Source organism: Eubalaena glacialis, chromosome 8, assembly GCF_028564815.1.
Source record: "Eubalaena glacialis isolate mEubGla1 chromosome 8, mEubGla1.1.hap2.+ XY, whole genome shotgun sequence".
Lineage (NCBI taxonomy): Eukaryota > Metazoa > Chordata > Mammalia > Artiodactyla > Balaenidae > Eubalaena > Eubalaena glacialis.
In genome coordinates, this window is record NC_083723.1 from 17,290,489 (window position 1) to 17,311,555 (window position 21,067).

At 36.2% G+C, this 21,067-nt stretch overlaps 1 protein-coding gene across 1 annotated transcript in view; it reads left to right on the forward strand.

Annotated features, from left to right (window-relative positions):
* Positions 1–21,067, forward strand: part of COG5 (component of oligomeric golgi complex 5) — a 290,399-nt gene that overhangs the window by 216,085 nt on the left and 53,247 nt on the right. Inside the window, exon 14 of the mRNA XM_061198423.1 lies at positions 130–229. Coding sequence (XP_061054406.1) covers positions 130–229 — 100 coding nt within the window. The remainder of the gene's footprint in view (positions 1–129; positions 230–21,067) is intronic.

Below are 21,067 nucleotides of genomic sequence, written 5' to 3' on the forward strand. Positions count from 1 at the left end.
TGGAGGCAACCAGTGAAATCTATAAAAAAAATCACCACATTGTTTATTGGGATTAGGTTTATATGTTGCTCTTTACTTTGTTGATGAACTGTGTTGCTAATAGTTAAAGTCTGTTTTTGTTTTCTCTAGTGAACTAAATGTAGCTGCTGTTGATGCAGACCTCACATTAGCTGTGTCAAAAAACGTCGGAAAGACCATCCAGTTGTATGGTGTAAAATCGGAGCAGCTGGTAAGTGATAATCCCTTCTGTAAGCTTTCATGATTTTGTTTAAAATTACTAATTACACAATACTTGACTGACTATAAATATTGAATTGACTGAATATTAATTTACTGGAAAATTTTATAGTGAATTTTTGAAACTTTCTTATGAATTTAGCCCAGAAAAAAATGTTACCTCTTAAAAATTGGCCCTCCTACCATTGCGACACTTACAAAATGCAGGCAGGTTTTATAAGACTTTTTAAAAAATGCATGTGCCACTTTATGGGCTAAATTATGTATATTTTTAAGTATAATTATTTCAAATTGATCAAATTGCCTGTCATGAGACCACTCACTCCAGATATCATTCATGTGCTGTTACCTAGTGTGAAATTGACTTGAACCATTAGAAAATGATTGGAGGAAGTGAAGTGCTTAAAACTGTAAAAGAAAAATGTTGATTTACTTTCTAAAGGTTCTAACCCTAGACTGTGGAAGTTTAGCTCCAAAATTACTCTTTTTGAAACAGCTGTTTGCATATATTTAAAATAATAACTTCATGCCTGAATCATAATCTTTTTTTTTTTAATATTTATTTATTTATTTATTTATGGCTGTGTTGGGTCTTCGTTTCTGTGCGAGGGCTTTCTCCAGTTGTGGCGAGCGGGGGCCACTCTTCATCGCGGTGCACGGGCCTCTCACTATCGCGGCCTCTCTTGTTGCGGAGCACAGGCTCCAGACGCGCAGGCTCAGTAGTTGTGGCTCACGGGCCTAGTTGCTCCGCGGCATGTGGGATCTTCCCAGACCAGGGCTCGAACCCGTGTCCCCTGCACTGGCAGGCAGACTCTCAACCACTGCGCCACCAGGGAAGCCCCCTGAATCATAATCTTAATTCTCTACATTAATGTTTTAAAGTTAAGCATACATATTTAACTAGTAGATATGTATGCTAACTGAAATCCAAGGAGTAAGGCTTTAGTACATCTTTAACTGTCATTGATGGACTAATTTTAGAGAATGTGCCAAAATGTGGTATCTCTACCGTCATTATAGGGATAGCCAACCATGTTTTGTTGTTGTTGTTGCTTGGCTTCCCTGACTGCTCCAATTGAAACATCGTAAAATGAAGTACAGTTGACCCTTGAACAACTTGGGGGTTGGAGCACCTACCCTCCCTGCAGTCAAAAATCCATGTATAATTGATAGCTCTCCGTATTCGTGGTTTCTCCTTGTCATCCCTTCCGCGTCGGTGGGTTCAACCAACTGTGGATCATGTAGTACTGTAGTATTTACTACTGAAAACAATCCGCATGTAAGTGGACCCTCCCAGTTCAAACCCATGTTGTTCAAGGGTCAATTGTAATCTGGCTTTACCTATATCCTAGTAGTTCTACCTGGTTCTGGAATAATTTTTAGAGTAGGTTGGTAACAAATTGAACTTAAGGAATTTGCATAAAATGATCCTTGGTGCTAACAGTCATTTCATGAGACTTCCTGCTTTCAGTTCCAATGGATGGCTCCATTGTGTTTGCATATTAATATGGTGCTATTTTCTACTCAATTATTCTTGCAGCCTTGACAAATAATTTAGAAAAATCTTTTTTTTTTTAACTTTGTTTGTTGAAAACTGGCCCTACAGAGACCATGGAAACTCTTTGTAGGTAATTAGATGACTAATTTTTCTCTCAAACTTTTTTTTATAGAAGCTTTATTATGATATTTATTACTTTTAAAAGCATGGTTTATTGCTATAAATGAAATTCGGTATTATATCCAGTAGAGTTCAGCGTAATTACTGAAAGTGTCAGGAAAAAAAAATCCTTATGAGATGGTCCCACCTGAAAACAACATTATAAAGAAGACCCAGCATATGTATGGAAAATATATCACTCTTCTGTGTCAGGCGGGGGCAGTGGTAAATGTAACATGTGACTTCAGTTAAGGCAGTGGCGGCAAAAGACTTTAACAAAATTAAAATATATCAAAAACATTGGATTGAATTGATGCTGTTGGTCAAGTAGTCTGTGACCCTAAATTACTCAGGCCTACCATCCTACAATGCTAAAGGGTAACAGAAAGTCACTGAGTTAAATTTTTTTTTTTTTTTTTAGACAGTAAACATGGTCTATTTTTGCTTCTTTCCAATAGAATACATTTCATCACATTTTTTTTTTATACAGCAGGTTCTTATTAGTCATCCATTTTATACACATCGGTGTATACATGTCAATCCCAATCACCCGATTCATCACACCACCACCACCACCCCCCGCCACTTTCCCCCTTTGGTGTCCATACGTTTGTTCTCTACATCTGTGTCTCAATTTCTGCCCTGCAAACCGGTTCATCTACCATTTTTCTAGGTTCCACATATATGCGTTAATATACGATATTTGTTTTTCTCTTTCTGACTTACTTCACTCTGTATGACAGTCTCTAGATCCATTCACGTCTCAACAAATGACCCAATTTCGTTCCTTTTTATGGCTGAGTAATATTCCGTTGTATATATGTACCACATCTTCTTTATCCATTCTTCTGTCAATTGGCATTTAGGTTGCTTCCATGACCTGGCTATTGTAAATAGTGCTGCAATGAACATTGGGGTGCATGTGTCTTTTTGAATTGTGGTTTCCTCTGGGTATATGCCCAGTAGTGGGATTGCTGGATCATATGGTAATTCTATTTTTAGTTTTTAAAGGAACCTCCATACTGTTCTCCATAGTGGCTGTATCAGTTTACATGCCCACCAACAGTGCAAGAGGGTTCCCTTTTCTCCACACCCTCTCCAGTATTTGTTGTTTGTAGATTTTCTGATGATGCCCATTCTAACTGGTGTGAGGTGATACCTCATTGTAGTTTTGATTTGCATTTCTCTAATAATTAGTGATGTTGAGCAGCTTTTCATTTGCTTCTTGGCCATCTGTATGTCTTCTTTGGAGAAATGTCTATTTAAGTCTTCTGCCCATTTTTGGATTGGGTTGTTTGTTTTTTTAATATCGAGCTGCATGAGCTGTTTATATATTTTGGAGATTAATCGTTTGTCAGTTGATTTGTTTGCAAATATTTTCACCCATTCTGAGGGTTGCCTTTTGGTCTTGTTTATGGTTTCCTTTGCTGTGCAAAAGCTTTGAAGTTTCATTAGGTCCCATTTGTTTTTATTTCCATTACTCTAGGAGGTGGATCAAAAAAGATCTTGCTGTGCTTTATGTCAAAGAGTGTTCTTCGTATGTTTTCCTCTAAGAGTTTTATAGTGTCCGATCATACATTTAGGTCTCTAATCCATTTTGAGTTTATTTTTGTGTATGTTGTTAGGGAGTGTTCTAATTTCATTCTTTTACATGTAACTGTCCAGTTTTCCCAGCACCACTTATTGAAGAGACTGTCTTTTCTCCATTGTATATCTTTGCCTCCTTTGTCATAGATTAGTTGACCATAAGTGAGTGGGTTTACCTCTGGGCTTTCTATCCTGTTCCATTGATCTATGTTTCTGTTTTTGTGCCAGTACCATATTGTCTTGATTACTGTAGCTCCGTAGTATAGTCTGAAGTCATGGACTCTGGTTCCTCCAGCTCCGTTTTTTTCCCTCAAGACTGCTTTGGCTATTCGGGGTCTTTTGTGTCTCCATATAAATTTTAAGATTTTTTGTTCTAGTTCCGTAAAAAATGCCATTGGTAATTTGATAGGGATTGCATTGAATCTGTAGATTGCTTTGGGTAGTATAATCATTTTCACAATATTGATTCTTCCAATCCAAGAACATGGTATATCTCTCCATCTGTTGGTATCATCTTTAATTTCTTTCATCAGTGTCTTATAGTTTTCTGCATACAGGTCTTTTGTCTCCCTAGGTAGGTTTATTCCTAGGTATTTTATTCTTCTTGTTGCACTGGTAAATGGGAGTGTTTCCTTAATTTCTCCTTCAGATTTTTCATCATTAGTGTATAGGAATGCAAGAGATTTCTGTGCATTAATTTTGTATCCTGCAACTTTACCAAATTCACTGATTAGCTCTAGTAGTTTTCTGGTGGCAGTTTTAGGATTCTCTATGTATAGTATCATGTCATCTGCAAACAGTGACAGTTTTACTTCTTCTTTTCCAATTTGTATTCCTTTTATTTCTTTTTCTTCTCTGATTGCTGAGGCTAGGACTTCCAAAACTGTGTTGAATAGTAGCAGTGAGAATGGACATCCTTGTCTTGTTCCTGATCTTAGAGGAAATGCTTTCAGTTTTTCACCATTGAGAATGATGTTTGCTGTGGGTTTGTCGTATATGGCCTTTATTATGTTGAGGTAAGTTCCCTCTATGCCTAGTTCCTGGAGGGTTTTTATCATAAATCGGTGTTGAATTTTGTCAAAAGCTTTTTCTGCATCTATTGAGATGATCATATGGTTTTTCTCCTTCAATCTGTTAATATGGTGTATCACATTGATTGATTTGCATATATTGAAGAATCCTTGCATCCCTGGGATAAATCCCACTTGATCATCGTGTATGATCCTTTTAATGTGTTGTTAGATTCTGTTTGCTAGTATTTTGTTGAGGATTTTTGCATCTATATTCATCAGTGATATTGGTCTGTAATTTTCTTTTTTTGTAGTATCTTTGTCTGGTTTTGGTATCAGGGTGATGGTGGCCTCATAGAATGAGTTTGGGAGTGTTCCTTCCTCTGCAATTTTTTGGAAGAGTTTGAGAAGGATGGGTGTTAGCTCTTCTCTAAATGTTTGTTAGAATTCACCTGTGAAGCCATCTGGTCCTGGACTTTCGTTTGTTGGAAGATTTTTAATCACAGTTTCAATTTCACTACTTGTGATTGGTCTGTTCATATTTTCTGTTTCTTCCTGGTTCAGTCTTAGAAGGTTATACCTTTCTAAGAATTTGTCCATTTCTTCCAGGTTGTCCATTTTATTGGCATAGAGTTGCTTGTAGTAGTCTCATAGGATGCTTTGTATTTCTGCGGTGTCTGTTGTAACTTCTCCTTTTTCATTTCTGATTTTATTGATTTGAGTCCTCTCCCTCTTTTTCTTGATGAGTCTGGCTAATGGTTTATCAATTTTGTTTATCTTCTCAAAGAACCAGCTTTTAGTTTTATTGATCTTTGCTATTGTTTTCTTTGTTTCTATTTCATTTATTTCTGCTCTGATCTTTATGATTTCTTTCCTTCTGCTAACTTTGGGTTTTGTTTGTTCTTCTTTCTCTAGTTCCTTTAGGTGTAAGGTTAGACTGTTTACTTGAGATTTTTCTTGTTTTTTGAGGTAGGCTTGTATAGCTATAAACTTCCCTCTTAGAACTGCTTTTGCTGTATCCCATAGGCTTTGGGTCGTCGTGTTTTCATTGTCATTTGTCTCTAGGTATTTTTTGATTTCCTCTTTGATTTCTTCAGTGATCTCTTGGTTATTTAGTAATATAGTGTTTAGCCTCCATGTGTTTGTGTTTTTTACATTTTTTTCCCTGTAATTCATTTCTAATCTCATAGCATTGTGGTCAGAAAAGATGCTTGATATGATTTCAATTTTCTTAAATTTACTGAGGCTTGATTTGTGACCCAAGATGTGATCTATCCTGGAGAATGTTCCATGCACACTTGAGAAGAAAGTGTAATCTGCTGCTTTTGGAGAGAATGTCCTATAAATATCAATTAAATCTATCTGGTCTATTGTGACATTTAAAGCTTCTGTTTCCTTATTTATTTTCATTTTGGATGATCTGTCCATTGGTGTAAGTGAGGTGTTAAAGTCCCCCGCTATTATTGTGTTAGTGTCGATTTCCTGTTTTACAGCTGTTACCAGTTGCCTTATGTATTGAGGTGCTCCTATGTTGGGTGCATACATATTTATAATTGTTATATCTTCTTCTTGGATTGATCCGTTGATCATTATGTAGTGTCCTTCCTTGTCTCTTGTAACATTCTTTATTTTAAAGTCTATTTTATCTGATATGAGCATTGCTATTCCAGCTTTCTTTTGATTTCCATTTGCATGGAATATCTTTTTCCATCCCCTCACTTACAGTCTGTATGTGTTCCTAGGTCTGAAGTGGGTCTCTTGTAGACAACATATATATGGGTCTTGTTTTTGTATCCATTCAGCAAGCCTGTGTCTTTCGGTTGGAGCATTTAATTCATTCACATTTAAGGTAATTATCGAGATGTATGTTCCTATTATCATTTTCTTAATTGTTTTGGGTTTGTTTTTGTAGGTCCTTTTCTTCTCTTGTGTTTCCCACTTAGAGAAGTTCCTTTACCATTTGTTGTAGAGCTGTTTTGGTGGTGCTGAATTCTCTTAGTGTTTGCTTATCTGTAAAGCTTTTGATTTCTCCATCAAATCTAAATGAGATCCTTGCCGGGTAGAGTAATCTTGGTTGTAGGTTCTTCCCTTTCATCACTTTAAGTATATCATGCCACTCCCTTCTGGCTTGTAGAGTTTCTGCTGAGAAATCGGCTGTTAACCTTATGGGAGTTACTTTGTATGTTATTTGTCGTTTTTCCCTTGCTGCTTTCAATAATTTTTCTTTGTCTTTAATTTTTGCCAATTTGATTACCATGTGTCTTGGCATGTTTCTTCTTGGGTTTATCCTGTATGGGACTCGCTGTGCTTCCTGGACTTTAGTGGCTATTTCCTTTCCCATGTTAGGGAAGTTTTCGACTATAATCTCTTCAAATAGTTTCTCTGGTCCTTTCTCTCTCTCTTCTCCTTCTGAGACCCCTATAATGCGAATGTTGTTGCATTTAATGTTGTCCCAGAGGTCTCTTAGGCTGTCTTCATTTCTTTTCATTCTTTTTTCTTTATTCTGTTCCACAGCAGTGAATTCCACCATTCTGTCTTCCAGGTCACTTCTCCGTTCTTCTGCCTCAGTTATTCTGCCATTGATTCCTTCTAGTGTACTTTTCATTTCAGTTATTGTATTGTTCATCTCTGTTTGTTTGTTCTTTAATTCTTCTAGGTCTTTGTTAAACATTTCTTGCATCTTCTCGATCTTTGCCTCCATTCTTTTTCCGAGGTCCTGGATCATCTTCAGTATCGTTATTCTGAATTCTTTTTCTGGAAGGTTACCTATCTCCACTTCATTTAGTTGTTTTTCTGGGGTTTTATCTTGTTCCTTCATCTGGTACATAGCCCTCTGCCTTTTTATCTTGTCTATCTTTCTGTGAATGTGGTTTTTGTTCCACAGGCTGCAGGATTGTAGTTCTTCTTGCTTCTGCTGTCTGCCCTCTGGTGGATGAGGCTGTCTAAGAGGCTTGTGCAGGTTTCCTGATGGGAGGGACTGGTGGTGGGTAGAGCTTGGTGTTGCTCTGGTGGGCAGAGCTCAGTAAAACTTTAATCCACTTGACTGCTGATGGGTGGGGCTGGGTTCCCTCCCTGTTGGTTGTTTGGACTGAGGCAACCCAACAGTGGAGCCTACCTGGGCTCTTTGGTGAGGCTAATGTCAGACTCTGGGAGGGCTCACGCCAAGGAGTACTTCCCAGAACTTCTGCTGCCAGTGTCCTTGTCCCCATGGTGAGCCACAGCCACAACCCGCCTCTGCAGGAGACCTTCCAACACTAGCAGCTAGGTCTGGTTCAGTCTCCCCTGGGGTCATTGCTCCTTCCCCTGGGTCCCGATGCGCACACTACTTTGTGTGTGCCCTCCAAGAGTGGAGTCTTTGTTTCCCTCAGTCCTGTCGAAGTCCTGCAGTCAAATCCCACTAGCCTTCAAAGTCTGATTCTCTAGGAATTCCTCCTCCCGTCGCCAGAGCCCCAGGTTGGGAAGCCTGACGTGGGGCTCAGAACCTTCACTCCAGTGGGTGGACTTCTGTGGTATAAGTGTTCTCCAGTCTGTGAGTCACCCACCCAGCAGTTATGGGATTTGATTTTGCTGTGATTGCGCCCCTCCTACCGTCTCATTGTGGCTTCTCCTTTGTCTTTGTATGTGGGGTATCTTTTTTGGTGAGTTCCAGTGTCTTCCTGTCAATGATTGTCCAGCAGCTAGTTGTGATTCTGGTGTTCTCGCAAGAGGGAGTGAGAGCACGTCCTTCTACTCCGCCATCTTGGTTCACAGTTTCTTAAAATTTTTTTAAGTGAATTTTTTTTTAAGGTAGTTTTACTTTTCTACTTTCATTTTAGTGTTTAAAGAAAGCCTAAGCATTAAATAACAGTTCAAAGAGCATCATATGTTTATTATTTTAAATATTATTGAGTAATGACAAGTAACGTTTTAATGTTCATCTCTTGTTTTTTGGCTATTAATAACACTATTTCTGCCACTCCTCTGTGTTTTTAAATTTGACAAGTTTTGTTCTTTGATCTTGCCATATTCCTCTTCCTTTATAATTATTTCACTGAAAACATTTAGAAGAAAATAGCCAAGTGTTAAATCTTTAGTGAGAGCAAGATTGAAACACGTTTTAAAGTAGAATATCTACTCTATCTGTAAGTGGAAATGTTGACTTGAAATTTGGTATGTCTGTAAAGGGAGAATTCTTTTTATAGGTGAGATATTTAAGTCTCAAGTCCACAAGGTTGAAAAGTGACAGAAATCAGATCATTAATGAATGTTTAAGCTGTGAAATAAAGGAAAGCTAGAATTTTAACAATAGTGTGTTTTTTAAAAGGGTGACTTGAAAATACAAAACTTGAAATGTAGAATGAACAGCTTTCCAGAATCCTAAATTTATTTTCCTAAAGGTTAGTTGTGGAAGTTTCTTTGCTATCAGAACATTTTAGCATGCTTAGCTATAGCTTTAGTTCACATCAGGAGAAAGGATGGTAAAAGGATTTCTCAAGTTGATCCTTTGTGTGGACCATCTTTATGGCTATCTAAACTCACTATGTGTTTTCGGATATATTCTTTCATATGCCTAAAAAAGCTATATGTTTTTCTTTTCAACCTTATTATTTGAATGTCTTAGGATATAGTAGAATATAACATATATGAGTTATATACATCATACATATATTTATTTGCTTATAATAATCTGAAATTATTTTATCATTACACATGTATTTTTTTTTCTAAGTCTTCTTTGTTATTAATCACCAGAGTTATGTGTCATAAAAACCTAAAGCTCTATAGGGACAAATCTTACATCCTTCTTTCTGACTCTTAAATGGTACCAGAGAATTCATTTTTTAAGGTTAGGATAGGGCCATAAAAATAACTACCATTATTAAACATCTATAGTGGCTTGGATTGTGCCAAGGCATTAAAATGTATTATCTCATTTATCTCACAACAACCCTTGAAATGGAAGTATCAATCCGCCACTACAAAATGTGGAAATCGAGGCTGAGAGAGCTTAGTAGCCTGGCCGATATAGACTGCTAAAAGTGCAATGCCGGTAGGCAAGTCTTGAAACTAGCATTCAAACTCCGATTTGAGTCTAGACCAAGCTTTAAAACTCTCTTGTACCACAGCACAAATACATCTTTCTTTTTTACTTAAGTAGTATTGTTTTGTGATTTACTTACCCACTTTACAATATAACATAGAGATCTATATCTGCTATTTTAATACATGCATAGTATATTTACTTCTTTATTCTTAACGGATAGTGTCTTAGTCCATTCGGGCTACTGTAACAAAATGCCCTAAACTGGGTGACTTATAAACAACAGCAGTTTTTTTTCTCACAGTTCTGGAGGCTGGCAAGTCCAAGATCAAGGCATCAGCAGATTTGGTATTTGGTGAGAGCCCCTTTCTTGGTTCATAGATGGCTGTCTTTATTCTGTAAGCTCACAGTGTAGAAGGGGCAAGGGGGCCTTCTCAAGCCTCTCTTATAAGGGCACTAATCCCATCCATGAGTGCTCTGCCCTCATAACCTAATCAGCTGCCAAAGACTCCCACCACCTGGGGCATTAGGTTTCAACATATGAATTGGTGGGCGGAGGGTACGAACATTCAGATGGTAGCAGATAGTTAGATGGTTTAGTGATTTAATTTAGAAATAACAGGGATTTAGCCTTGAATTCGCACATGTGAGTTATAAGTCTTAGGATTTACTTCCTTTAACATGTATTTAATTTAGTATGTTTCCAAGGTGCTCTTTTGTGAAAATGAGATCAGTGTTTTTTTAGACTGTCTTCATTTAAGAATTCTTACTCATTTGTCTTGACAGCAACTGTGAAGTTATAATTAATTTACTAAGTAGAATTTTATGTTCCAAATACACACACACACCTATAGATGTATATATCATAATATTTTATGATTGAACAAATTGATTATATAATGGTGATATATTGGTAATTTGTATAGTTCTGAAATGTGAACTTTAGTAGAAAATGTCACTAGACCTTGCTATCAAGTTTGAATCAGTGTTTTCCTTGTTCTCTATATGTTAAAAGAAAATTAAAGTATTATTATCTAAGGGAATTATTGTGATACCTTGATAATATATAGGCTTACAAACTATTGTGATAACAAAATTATAGGCAAATAATACTAGTAAGTATTCCTTTTAAAAGGTAAATTGTTAGGGCATTTTCTAATAATAACTATTATCTGATGGTTTCTGGGCATGACATATAGAATCCCAGTATAAATGTCAAATGTTATGAATTGTGAAAAAGTAGATTGGCATTTCATTAGGTTGCAGACCATTTGAAACAATAATAAGGATGACATTTAAGGGGAGGTTTCAGCTTCAGTGCAGGTCAGTAGCTGTGTATGATGAGGTCAGTAGCTCTAGACGACTGTAAGGTTTTTAAAAAGCTTTGTAAATATACACTTTATTCTTTGTATAATTAACAAGTAGTTTAGAGACTTGACATTCTTATAATGGAAGAAAACCTGCATGTGTGATATTTAAATGATATAGAAACATAGGAGTTTAACTTTTTTAGTTTTAAAAGGATTGTTTAATGCAGATTTAAATGTTGTCTACCTGGATACTGCTCCATATAATATCATATGGTAATAGCCTGTGTTATTAACATTCAAGTAGAAGATTTTTTTAAAAATATGAAATCACTTGGAAGAGTTTTTATGTTAGGCGCAAGCAGAGGAAACGTATCGGTAGATTCTCTTGAACCAAACGCGCTTTAGCTGTAATACAAATACACTGATCCCTTGGGTTACCTACCCTCTTGATTCTTTAGACAGCTTTCCACCCTTTCTTACCTCTCTTCTTATGTTGGTGTATTTTAGGATCACTCCTTCTTTTCTTTAAGACAGCTCTCTGACTTGCTTCCCAGACTCGTAAGAGCTTGATTTTCTGGGGGCTGTGTCAGGTCAGTAGTAAGTAGTCATGCTGTCTAAGATTCAGTAGGCCATAGTGAAGACAGAGAGAAATGTCAAATAATGGTGTTGTAATTAGGAAATATTTTCAGCAGAAAGTTAAAAATGCAGTCATCAGTTAAAGTCTGCGAAAGTCTGTTTAACTGTTGCCACAAAATTGTTGTATAATAGCTACAAAATCTGAGTTGCATGCAATAAGCATTTATTGCTTATACGTCTTGGGGCCTGTGAGGGGCAGCTAGGTGACTTTGCTGACTTTGGCTGGGTTTACTCCATACCAGGCTAGCTGCTGATCTAGGCTGGCTTTAACCATAGTTAATACTCTGTTCTTCATGTCTCTAATCCTGCAGCAGGCTATTCTGACCTTGATCTCACGGTGAAGGCAGAGGCACAAGAGAGAAAATAGCCCCGTAAGTCTGGCTCACCAAAGCAACCCAGCCACAGTGCAATATTAAATAGCAAAGGATATGGCTGCAGAAAGAGATGAAGGATTGGGGCCAATTATGCCATCTGTCACAAAGCCAAGTTGGGAACTTGGCAACAGAAAAAGAGAGTTAATGAGCTTTTCTTTATAATTCCCAATGGCCTAATCTCCCTACTTGAATCCTAATAGTGTGTATTAAATTTTTAAAATATTTGTTTGTATATATGTATTGGGATATAATTGACACATAACATTATATTAGTTTCAGGTGCACAACCTAACTTTTTTTTTTCTTGTGATGAGAACTTTTAAGATTTTTCTCTTTTAGCAACTTTCAAATATACAATACTGTATTGTTAGCTGTAGTCCCCCTGCTGTACATTACATCCCTGGACTTACTGTCTTATAACTGGAAGTTTGTACCTTTTGACCATCTTCACCCATTTCCCCCACCCCTTACCCCTCACCTCTAGCAGACACCAATCTGTTCTCTTGTATCTATGAGTTTGTTTTGTTTTGTTTTTTAGATTCTACATATAAGTGAAATCAAAGGGCTTTTGTTTTCCTGTATCTGACTTATTTTACTTAGCATAATGCCCTCAAGGTCCATCCATGTTGTCACAAATGGCAGGATTTCCTTCTTTTTTTGTGGCTGAATAATATTCCATTATACATATACACCACATTTTCTTTATCCATTCATTTGCCATGGACCCTTAGGTTGTTTCCACATCTTGGCTAGTGTAAATAATGCTTCAGTGAACATAGGGGTGCATATATCTTTTCCAGATAGTGATTGCATTTTCTTCAGATTGCTGAATCATATGGTAGCTCTGTTTTTAATTTCTTGAGGAACCTCCCTACTGTTTTCCACAGTGGCTGTACCAGTTGACATTCTCACCATCAGTGCACAGGGTTCCCTTTTCTCCACATCCTCACCAGTGCTTGTTATTTCTTATCTTTTTCTTACCAGCCACTTTAACAGGTGTGAAGTGATACCTCTTTATGGTTTTGATTTGCATTTCCCTGATGATTAGTGATGTTGAGCACTTTTTTATGTACCTGTTTGCCATCTGGTATCTTCTTTGAAGAATGTCTTTTCAGATCCTCTGCCCATCTTTCAATCAGACTGGTTTTTGGCTGTTGAGTTGTATGGATGCATGATTTACAAATATTTACTCCTAAGTGTGTATGAAATTTTTATGGCATATGACTATCAGCTTCATAGCCCAAAGAAGATAGAAATTCATTACTATGATAATTTACTTAATGATTTTAATTAATGTTAATTTACTTTTAAAAATTATGAGCCTTTTTCTGTATGGCCTTATTTGATGACATATATTTTGTTCCCTTATCATATATTGTATTCTCGAATCTTTGTTGTCCTAAACTTGTTTACATTACCACAAGCATATAATATTAATTTTTCCCCTCTCCTATTTTTCCTTATGTCTTTCATTACAAAATATACTTTCATTTATCTCTTCCTTTATTTCAGAATGTGAACAAATAAAACAAATAGAATTTTCCATGTCAACTCCAGAAAGTACAAGAAGTAATTAGAGACTTGAAAAGAAACTGGGCATTTGGATCAGACCCCCATGAGTTTTCACTGCCATGTTAGCACTTTGATACCATGAAGGTTTTTAAAATATATAATTCAGCTTTTCTAGATATTGCCATTGACAGGATTAGTCTGAATTACGTGGTCCATTTTTACTGGAATTGGAAGTGATCTTAAAACTATAGAGCTTTTATATCTTTTCAAGCATCTTAGTGATCAAGAAGGTATAATCTTATCCCTGTTTCAAGGTATAGGAATATAATTTAATTCTCTAATGTATACTTCAAAATTATACTATTTTAAAGTATGTTTCTGGGAGAGAAAGTTGGCAGCATTTAGTCAGGGTTAGGCTGTGATTCACTCAGAGTACCCTATTCCCTAGTACGCACAGTCATACAAATACGTAAAATGACAAAGATATAGCTACACTTACAAATAAGATAGAAAGAAAACCTATATTTACCTCCTAGGGCTGCCGTAGGTATCAGCCTAGTGTGACATGAGGCAAGATGGCCTTGCAAATGGAACCAAAGCCAAAACACGCTCAGGGATTGGCTCTTGCAATATCCAGTGTGATGGGATCTCTGAGCCACCAGCATTAGACGTGATTTTGAATTGCAGAACTGTGGTGGTAGTGGTTGGGAGGGAGGCATGGTTGAAAGGGCAACTATAAAACCCCCAGACGACGGGGACAAACGGAGTAACCATAGAGGAAGACAATTTTCACAGAGGAGCCTCTGAGAGCTTTCAAGGTACTAGGCTAGTTCTCGTATTTCTTCTGAATTTTATGACATATTTGTAACTTCAAGGTGCTGAAAAGCTGAAAATGTATTGCTGTCTACCTGTAGATTGTGTGCTCCTGCTCTCTCTTATCAGCAGAAAAACAGCAGTCTTGATTTGAAAAAAATGACAAACAAACAAAAAGACACTTTTTAAAAAAAGTTAGGATGCAAACTAAAATTCACTGCATTTGAGTATAAAAGAACTCATTTGCATCTTAGAAATTATTGTCTTTTCCCTTTACTATATCAAGCACATAGCAGCTCACTTTTGGGCAGCCAACTTTTACTAAACTCACTAGTATGAACTTGTGCCAATTTAGATTATTTTCTGAGACATACCTAAAAAAATGGTACATATGGAAAGTGTTCTCTCTGTGATAGGGCTCCAGAAAATCTTCTTTCTCCTTTGTGGACCACCTTTTTTAAAAATCGTTTTTCAATGTCTTAGGGTAGGAATTGCTAATCTAGGAGTTCTGTGAAGGGTTTTCAGGGGATCTGTGAACCCCAGGAAATTAGAAAAAGTTATTTTATATGAGTTTTTTCTGGAAAAATGTTGTAACAGGTTTCAAAGAGGTCTGTGACCCCTCCCCTCAAAGTAACTGAAAAATATCTGGAAAATCTCTCAAATATTTGGAAATTAAATAACATACTTTCAAATAATCTCTGGGTCAAAAGGGAAATGTAAAAATATATTTTGAATTAAATAAACATGAGAATATACCATATCAAACTTCCTGGGATGCAGTTAATTTAGGGAAATACATAGCATTAAATGCTTATATGGGGGGCAAAAAAAAAAAGGTCCCAAATTACTGTTCAAATATTCCACCTCAAGAAACTAGGGCAAAAGAAGACAAATTAAATCCATAGCAGTTTAATTTTCTTTTTTAATTTTATTTATAATTTTTTTTGGCTGTGTTGGGTCTTCATTGCTGCATGTGAGCTTTCTCTAGTTGCGGTGTGTGGGGGTTACTCTTTGTTGCAGTGCACAGGCTTCTCATTGTGGTGGCTTCTCTTGTTGTGGAGCACGGGCTCTAGGCGTGCAGGTTCAGTAGTTGTGGCGCATGGGCTCAGGCAGTTGAGGCTCGGGGGCTCTAGAGCGCAGGTTCAGTAGTTGTGGCGCACGGGCTTAGTTGCTCCACGGCATGTGGGATCTTCCTGGACCAGGGCTTGAACCTGTGTCCCCTGCATCGGCAGGTGGATTCTTTTTGTTTTCCCCTAATTTAATTAATTATTTAATTAATTAGTTAATTTATGGCTGCATTGGGTCTTTGTTGCAGTGCGCGGGCTTCTCACTGTGGTGGCTTCTCTTGTTGCAGAGCATGGGCTCTAGGCACGTGGGCTTCAGTAGTTGTGGAACACAGGCTCAGTAGTTTGACTCACAGGCTCTAGAGCTCAGGCTCAATATTTGTGGCGCACGGGCTTAGTTGCTCCGTGGCATGTGGGATCTTCCCAGACCAGGGCTCAAACCCATGTCCTCTGCATTGGCAGGCAAATTCTTAAGCACTGTGCCACCAGGGAAGCCCCCCCCCCCATAGCAGTTTACAGAAGGAAATAATAAAGATGAGAGCAGAAATCACTCAAGTTGAAAACAAAACCAATAGAGAAAAATCAATGAAACCAAAAGCCTGTTCTAGAATTATATGTGGCTTTTGTAAAATCAGTGTACATGTAGGGGAAGAAAGACTTTCCCTCCACCCTTCTAGGTTTGATGGCTGGGTCTATGAAATAAACTGACAATAGGCAAGTTAACAGGAGGAAAAGAATACAAATTTATTAATTTTTTAATATTGTGTACGTGCATTAGGGCATCACAGGATAAAAAAAGTGAATTCCCAAAAAGGGATGAAATTTGAGAGCTTCTATACCCTCATAATAAGGAAGCCTATTCCCCATGTTGTACAATATATCCTTGTAGATTATTTTATACCTTATAGTTTGTACCTCCTAATCCCCTACACCTATATTGCCCCTCACCCCCACTGGTAACTATTAATTTGTTCTCTGTATCTGTGAGTCTGCTTCTTTTTTGTTACATTCACTAGTTTGTTGTATTTTTTAGATTCCACATATAAATTGTATCATACAGTATTTGTCTTTGATTTATTTCACTTAGCATATAGATGTTTCACTTCCGTTAATTCAAAACGTATATAAATCCTATCTTTGCCAAGAACCCTATTCAGTTGGGAAATCTAATTTCTAACTGTAATCATTCTAATAACCTTCAAAGAGTAACAGTAATGACAAGGAATATTGCACTCCGGGGAGTTTAGGTCCTCTTCCTTCCTTTCTTAAGCATACAAATAAAACGCTTCAAGAAAATATTAATAGTTTGGAGTTTAGTTACAAATCAGTGAGAGAAATACTTTGTAGTCTTGTGAAGATTTCTGTGTGCTCATTTGGAAAAGTCTCAAGGTATATTATTAGGCTAGAAAAAAAGGTGAAAATATTGTAATATTTAGTAGTCTCAACTGTAAATAAGATAGATATATAAAATAAATGCTGTTTTATAAAGACTTTTCTATTTCCTTTTCCTTTTTTAAATAGAAGACCACAAGAAAGTGTTAGTGTATGACCCTGGAGGATTGGACTAAGGATGTGTAGGGAGAACTTTTGTTTTTCAGTTTATACTTTCCAGTTAGCTCTGTTTCACTTTTTATGATATGCGTTTTAAACAGAAGAAAGAATTTAATTAGCAGCCAAAGGGATTGATCACAATCAGTGGGGCTGAGGAGGCAGGTACAAGTGGCTTAAAAGCCAACAGAAGTCTGGTAGATGTTTGAAGCAGTTTTAGTTGTAGACTTTGGTTATATCACCGGGTAGTGGCACCTTCTGCCCAGGGCCTCTAGTTCTAAGCACTCTGCCTTTTCAGCCTTGCTTATATGCCCGGATTCCTGGATACTGGGAGGCTAGAGACTGACTAAATGCTCTGGCTTTCCTAGAATTCCTGTGAGCCCCTCTAATATCCTTGAAACTCTAACCTCAACTCTAGATCATGCCAGCCCTTGCAGGATGTAGTGAGGGCTTTGGCCTTCACTCTGAGTGAGAGGGAAGCCCTTTCATGGTTGAACACTGAAGGAGGAAATCTAACTCTAAAGGAAGGATTGAAATGCAAAAAGGAATAGTAAGCACAAACAATTGGTAAATATGTTGGTAATTCTAAGCCTTAGTTGCATAAAATAAGAAATAATAGTGACTAGTTTGGGACATGCAAACAAAAAAAAACCCTGAAATACAAGTCCACATTAAAGCTTACAATGAGGAAGGGATAATGAATTTGAAACCATTCTAAAATGCTTGTGTTATTCAGGAGGACTGTAAAGCCATAGATACTTTGACTTAAGTTGAGTGTGAATTTTAACAATTTAATTATGGCCACTGAAAGAATAGAAATAGAATGTATAAAGTCTAAGTTAATTGATGGGGATAATGGGTTAGAAAAAAAAAGGTACCAGTTCAGTAAAAAGTTGAAAAGTAAACAGAATAAAAAGAAGCAAAAAAAAATCATATAAAAAGTTCATAGTAAGGTGGATTCCAAATATATCATTGATCACAGTAAATGTAAGTAGACTAAACTGGCCAGTGCCATTTCTCAAGTTGGATAGAACTAATAATTAAATTTAGCTTTGTGTGATATACCTAGAACATAAGGACATATAAAGAATGAAAGTAAAAGACGGGAGAAAAAATATTTCAGGCAAATAATAATTAGACAAAAGCTGATATAACTATATTTAACAGCAGGCAAAATAGACTCTAAAGCAAAAAAGTATTATTAGGGATTGGGGAGAGGGTGGTCATAAAATGAGAACAAGAAAAATTTACTAGGAAGGTATAAGAATTATGATACACCTTACGACATAGCCTCAGATTAATAAGACAAAGTGGACGGAATTTCACAGAGAAATTGACAAATCCACTATCAGAATGGGAAGTTATGGGGTTAAGGAGGTCAATCAGGCCACCGCAGAATGGCAGAACTACTTCCTTAAGACTTCTCAAGACGCAGGAGGGAGGAGATATGGGGATGAATGTATATGTATAGCTGATTCACTTTGTGATACAGCAGAAACTAACATACCATTGTAAAGCAATTATACTCCAAAAAAGATGTTAAAAAAAGAAAAAGACTTCTCAGACAATCATAGTCATTTGTGGCAAACACAAACATAGAATGACATCGCCAGATTTTGCAAAATAAATTTGTAGTTTAGATAATCATTGCTCTCAATCAGGTAATTAACCTTTTTTTTTTCTGGTTTGACATTATAAACAATGCTATTAAGATTAATATTTAGAGAGAGCCTCATTAGCCTGGAGCTCAGTAATATATTGGGTTGGCCAAAAAGTTCGTTCGGGTTTTTCTATAAGATCTTACAGAAAAACCCAAACGAACTTTTTGGCCAACTCAATAATTTTATATTATTAAGACTAGTTAAATTGAAAGTTACCTTTAGACTATATATAAAGAACTTCTTTGCTATGAAAATTAATAATGCATACAAGATTATAGGTTTAATTGCATTAGAATTTATGTCTCAAAAACTGTGAAAGTACTAGTCTATATACAAATGTATAAACTACTAATTATTTTTTAAAATTTTATTGACTAGCTTAGACCTTAATAGTGGGATTCTGAGGTTTTAGTTTGTCTATATCCTTAAGGGTAGTAAACTTATTTCTTTTGGAAATTCTGTGGTTTGAAGTTCAATCTGTACGAAACCTAAATTACCTTGAGTCAAAGGGGTCTTATTCTCTATAATATATGTATATGCAAAGAGTTTTCCTGTTGATTAATAAATTAGTGTTAGTATTCATTATTGGAAAATGGGAAAAGGTCAGTATACCTGACAATGAACCGTTCTCTCTTCTTCAAAGAATTAATATACAGACTTATGACTCTAAATTAAATTAACAAGGCCAGTGTTTTAGGAGCCAGTGATCAGTCATGGGTAGGTGGAAACTCCATCTGTTGTTCAAAAGCGTAAGGTTCTTTGAAGAAAAAAAAACGTAAAAACTCCAAGTGATCCATTCCTAGCAAATTGTGTTTGCCTTCCCTACCCACTGTAGTTACCAAATCCCATGTGCCAGGTGGAGTTTTTGACATAAAGGACAGGAGCTTGGGAAAAGATCTAGAGAAGGTTGATGAGAAAGGTAGGTTGATAAAAGGGTCTTCTAACAGTAATACAGGGTGTCTCAGCAATACAGCTTTGAATTACAAAGCTATATTTGATTCCTGTGTGCTGGTTTTACTCACCTCTTGTCTGTAAACAAGATTTGCTTTCAAGCTTTTTAGTTATATGTTAATTGTCCAAAAGGGAGCCCATCTCAAGTTGTCAGCTCTTTGATATCAGATCTGTGTGAAGGTTGAGTCTGATGTCAAGATGTAACTTTACCATTGAATCTATTCTGTAGTTGAATGTACCTGTCCTTATTTTTAGTTAGACAAATATGTAGTAACACCTCTTTTTTTTATCAAGTAGTCAAATATTTGACAAATTCAACAGTCTGAAATATAAATAAGAACCAGGAAAGAACTAAAAGCATCCTTTGAACTTCTAGAATTGATGTCACAGTGTCCATACACTAAAATATAAACTTAATTTATGGGGAAGTCTCCTAGCTTGCATGTGGTTAGTCCTCTAGCTTCCCACTTTGCAGCAAGTTAGACCAAGATGAGGGGAGATAAGATCAAAAAGAGGAAGCTGACACCTTAAGAATAAGATTAGGATTCTTAAAATCATCAAAATTTAAAGAAAAAGGAAAAGGAAACACAAAATTTCAAAAGATATGGTAACCTAAAGCTGTTTAATGAGTGAAGGGGCAAGCAGCGATATATACCCTACGAAGCTCTGACAGAATTACTTTTAAAATAAAGATGTGTAATAGCACAAAAACACTGCTCACTAGTGAACATATACAAAGGTTAAGTAGAATTTTACTTCTTAAGGTATAAGTTCAGTGTGTCTTATTTATGAAACCAGAAAAGTATTGACATACAGTGTAGCAAGATTTTCGTGAAAATATTTTCTGATAGTTTTAGCACCTAAGAAAATTAATTTTATTTGTCAGGGAAGTTTAGTTAGGTTGACATGCCAGGAAAATGAAGAACCGCTGTGTAAACCTGTGGATTTGTCCTCTGCTATATACATTTGCAGAAACATGCCTATGTCTGAATTTCAAATACAATTCAATTTCTAATGTATTACAAACTGTATTTAGTATTAGGGATGTTAGATCGTAATTTAATTGTGAATGTGTGTGTGTATATATTTTTAATGTGATTAATTGGCATGTTATAATAAGCTAAGTGATATTTAATTATAATTCTTTTATTCTTTACTCTAAACCAGGTAATCTATGATGAAAGCATTTGATAAGTAAATATAAATAAAAATTAGTTATTTTAATCTGTGTCACAGATTAGTAGATAAAAAGGGATTATCTTTTCCAAAAATCTTCTTTTGGGGAAGTAAACAGTTACCACAGCAGTTTATTTTCTCATATTATCTTAAATCTTTCAGGGATGGAATTGTACATCTTTCATTTTTATAATGGAGGAAATTATCTTGTATAACAATTTCTAAGTGTGTTCTACAAATGAACCTTTTAGATTGTATGGAATTCTACAGTGCTTTTTACTAGTATTCTGGTAATTTTGCACATTATGTAATGCTTCACACTATTTTTTAATATTTTTGCTTTATTTCTTTCCAGTTTTTTTTCTGAGACAAAACTGCTGCACAGACAAATCTGCTTTCTTTTGTTTGTTTTTTTACAGTTAACACTATAACGTAAGCACCTCCCATTGTTGTTTGTTCCAGCATGTGAATTGTTTCATATACCCAACTATTCTCTTATTCTTAGACATGT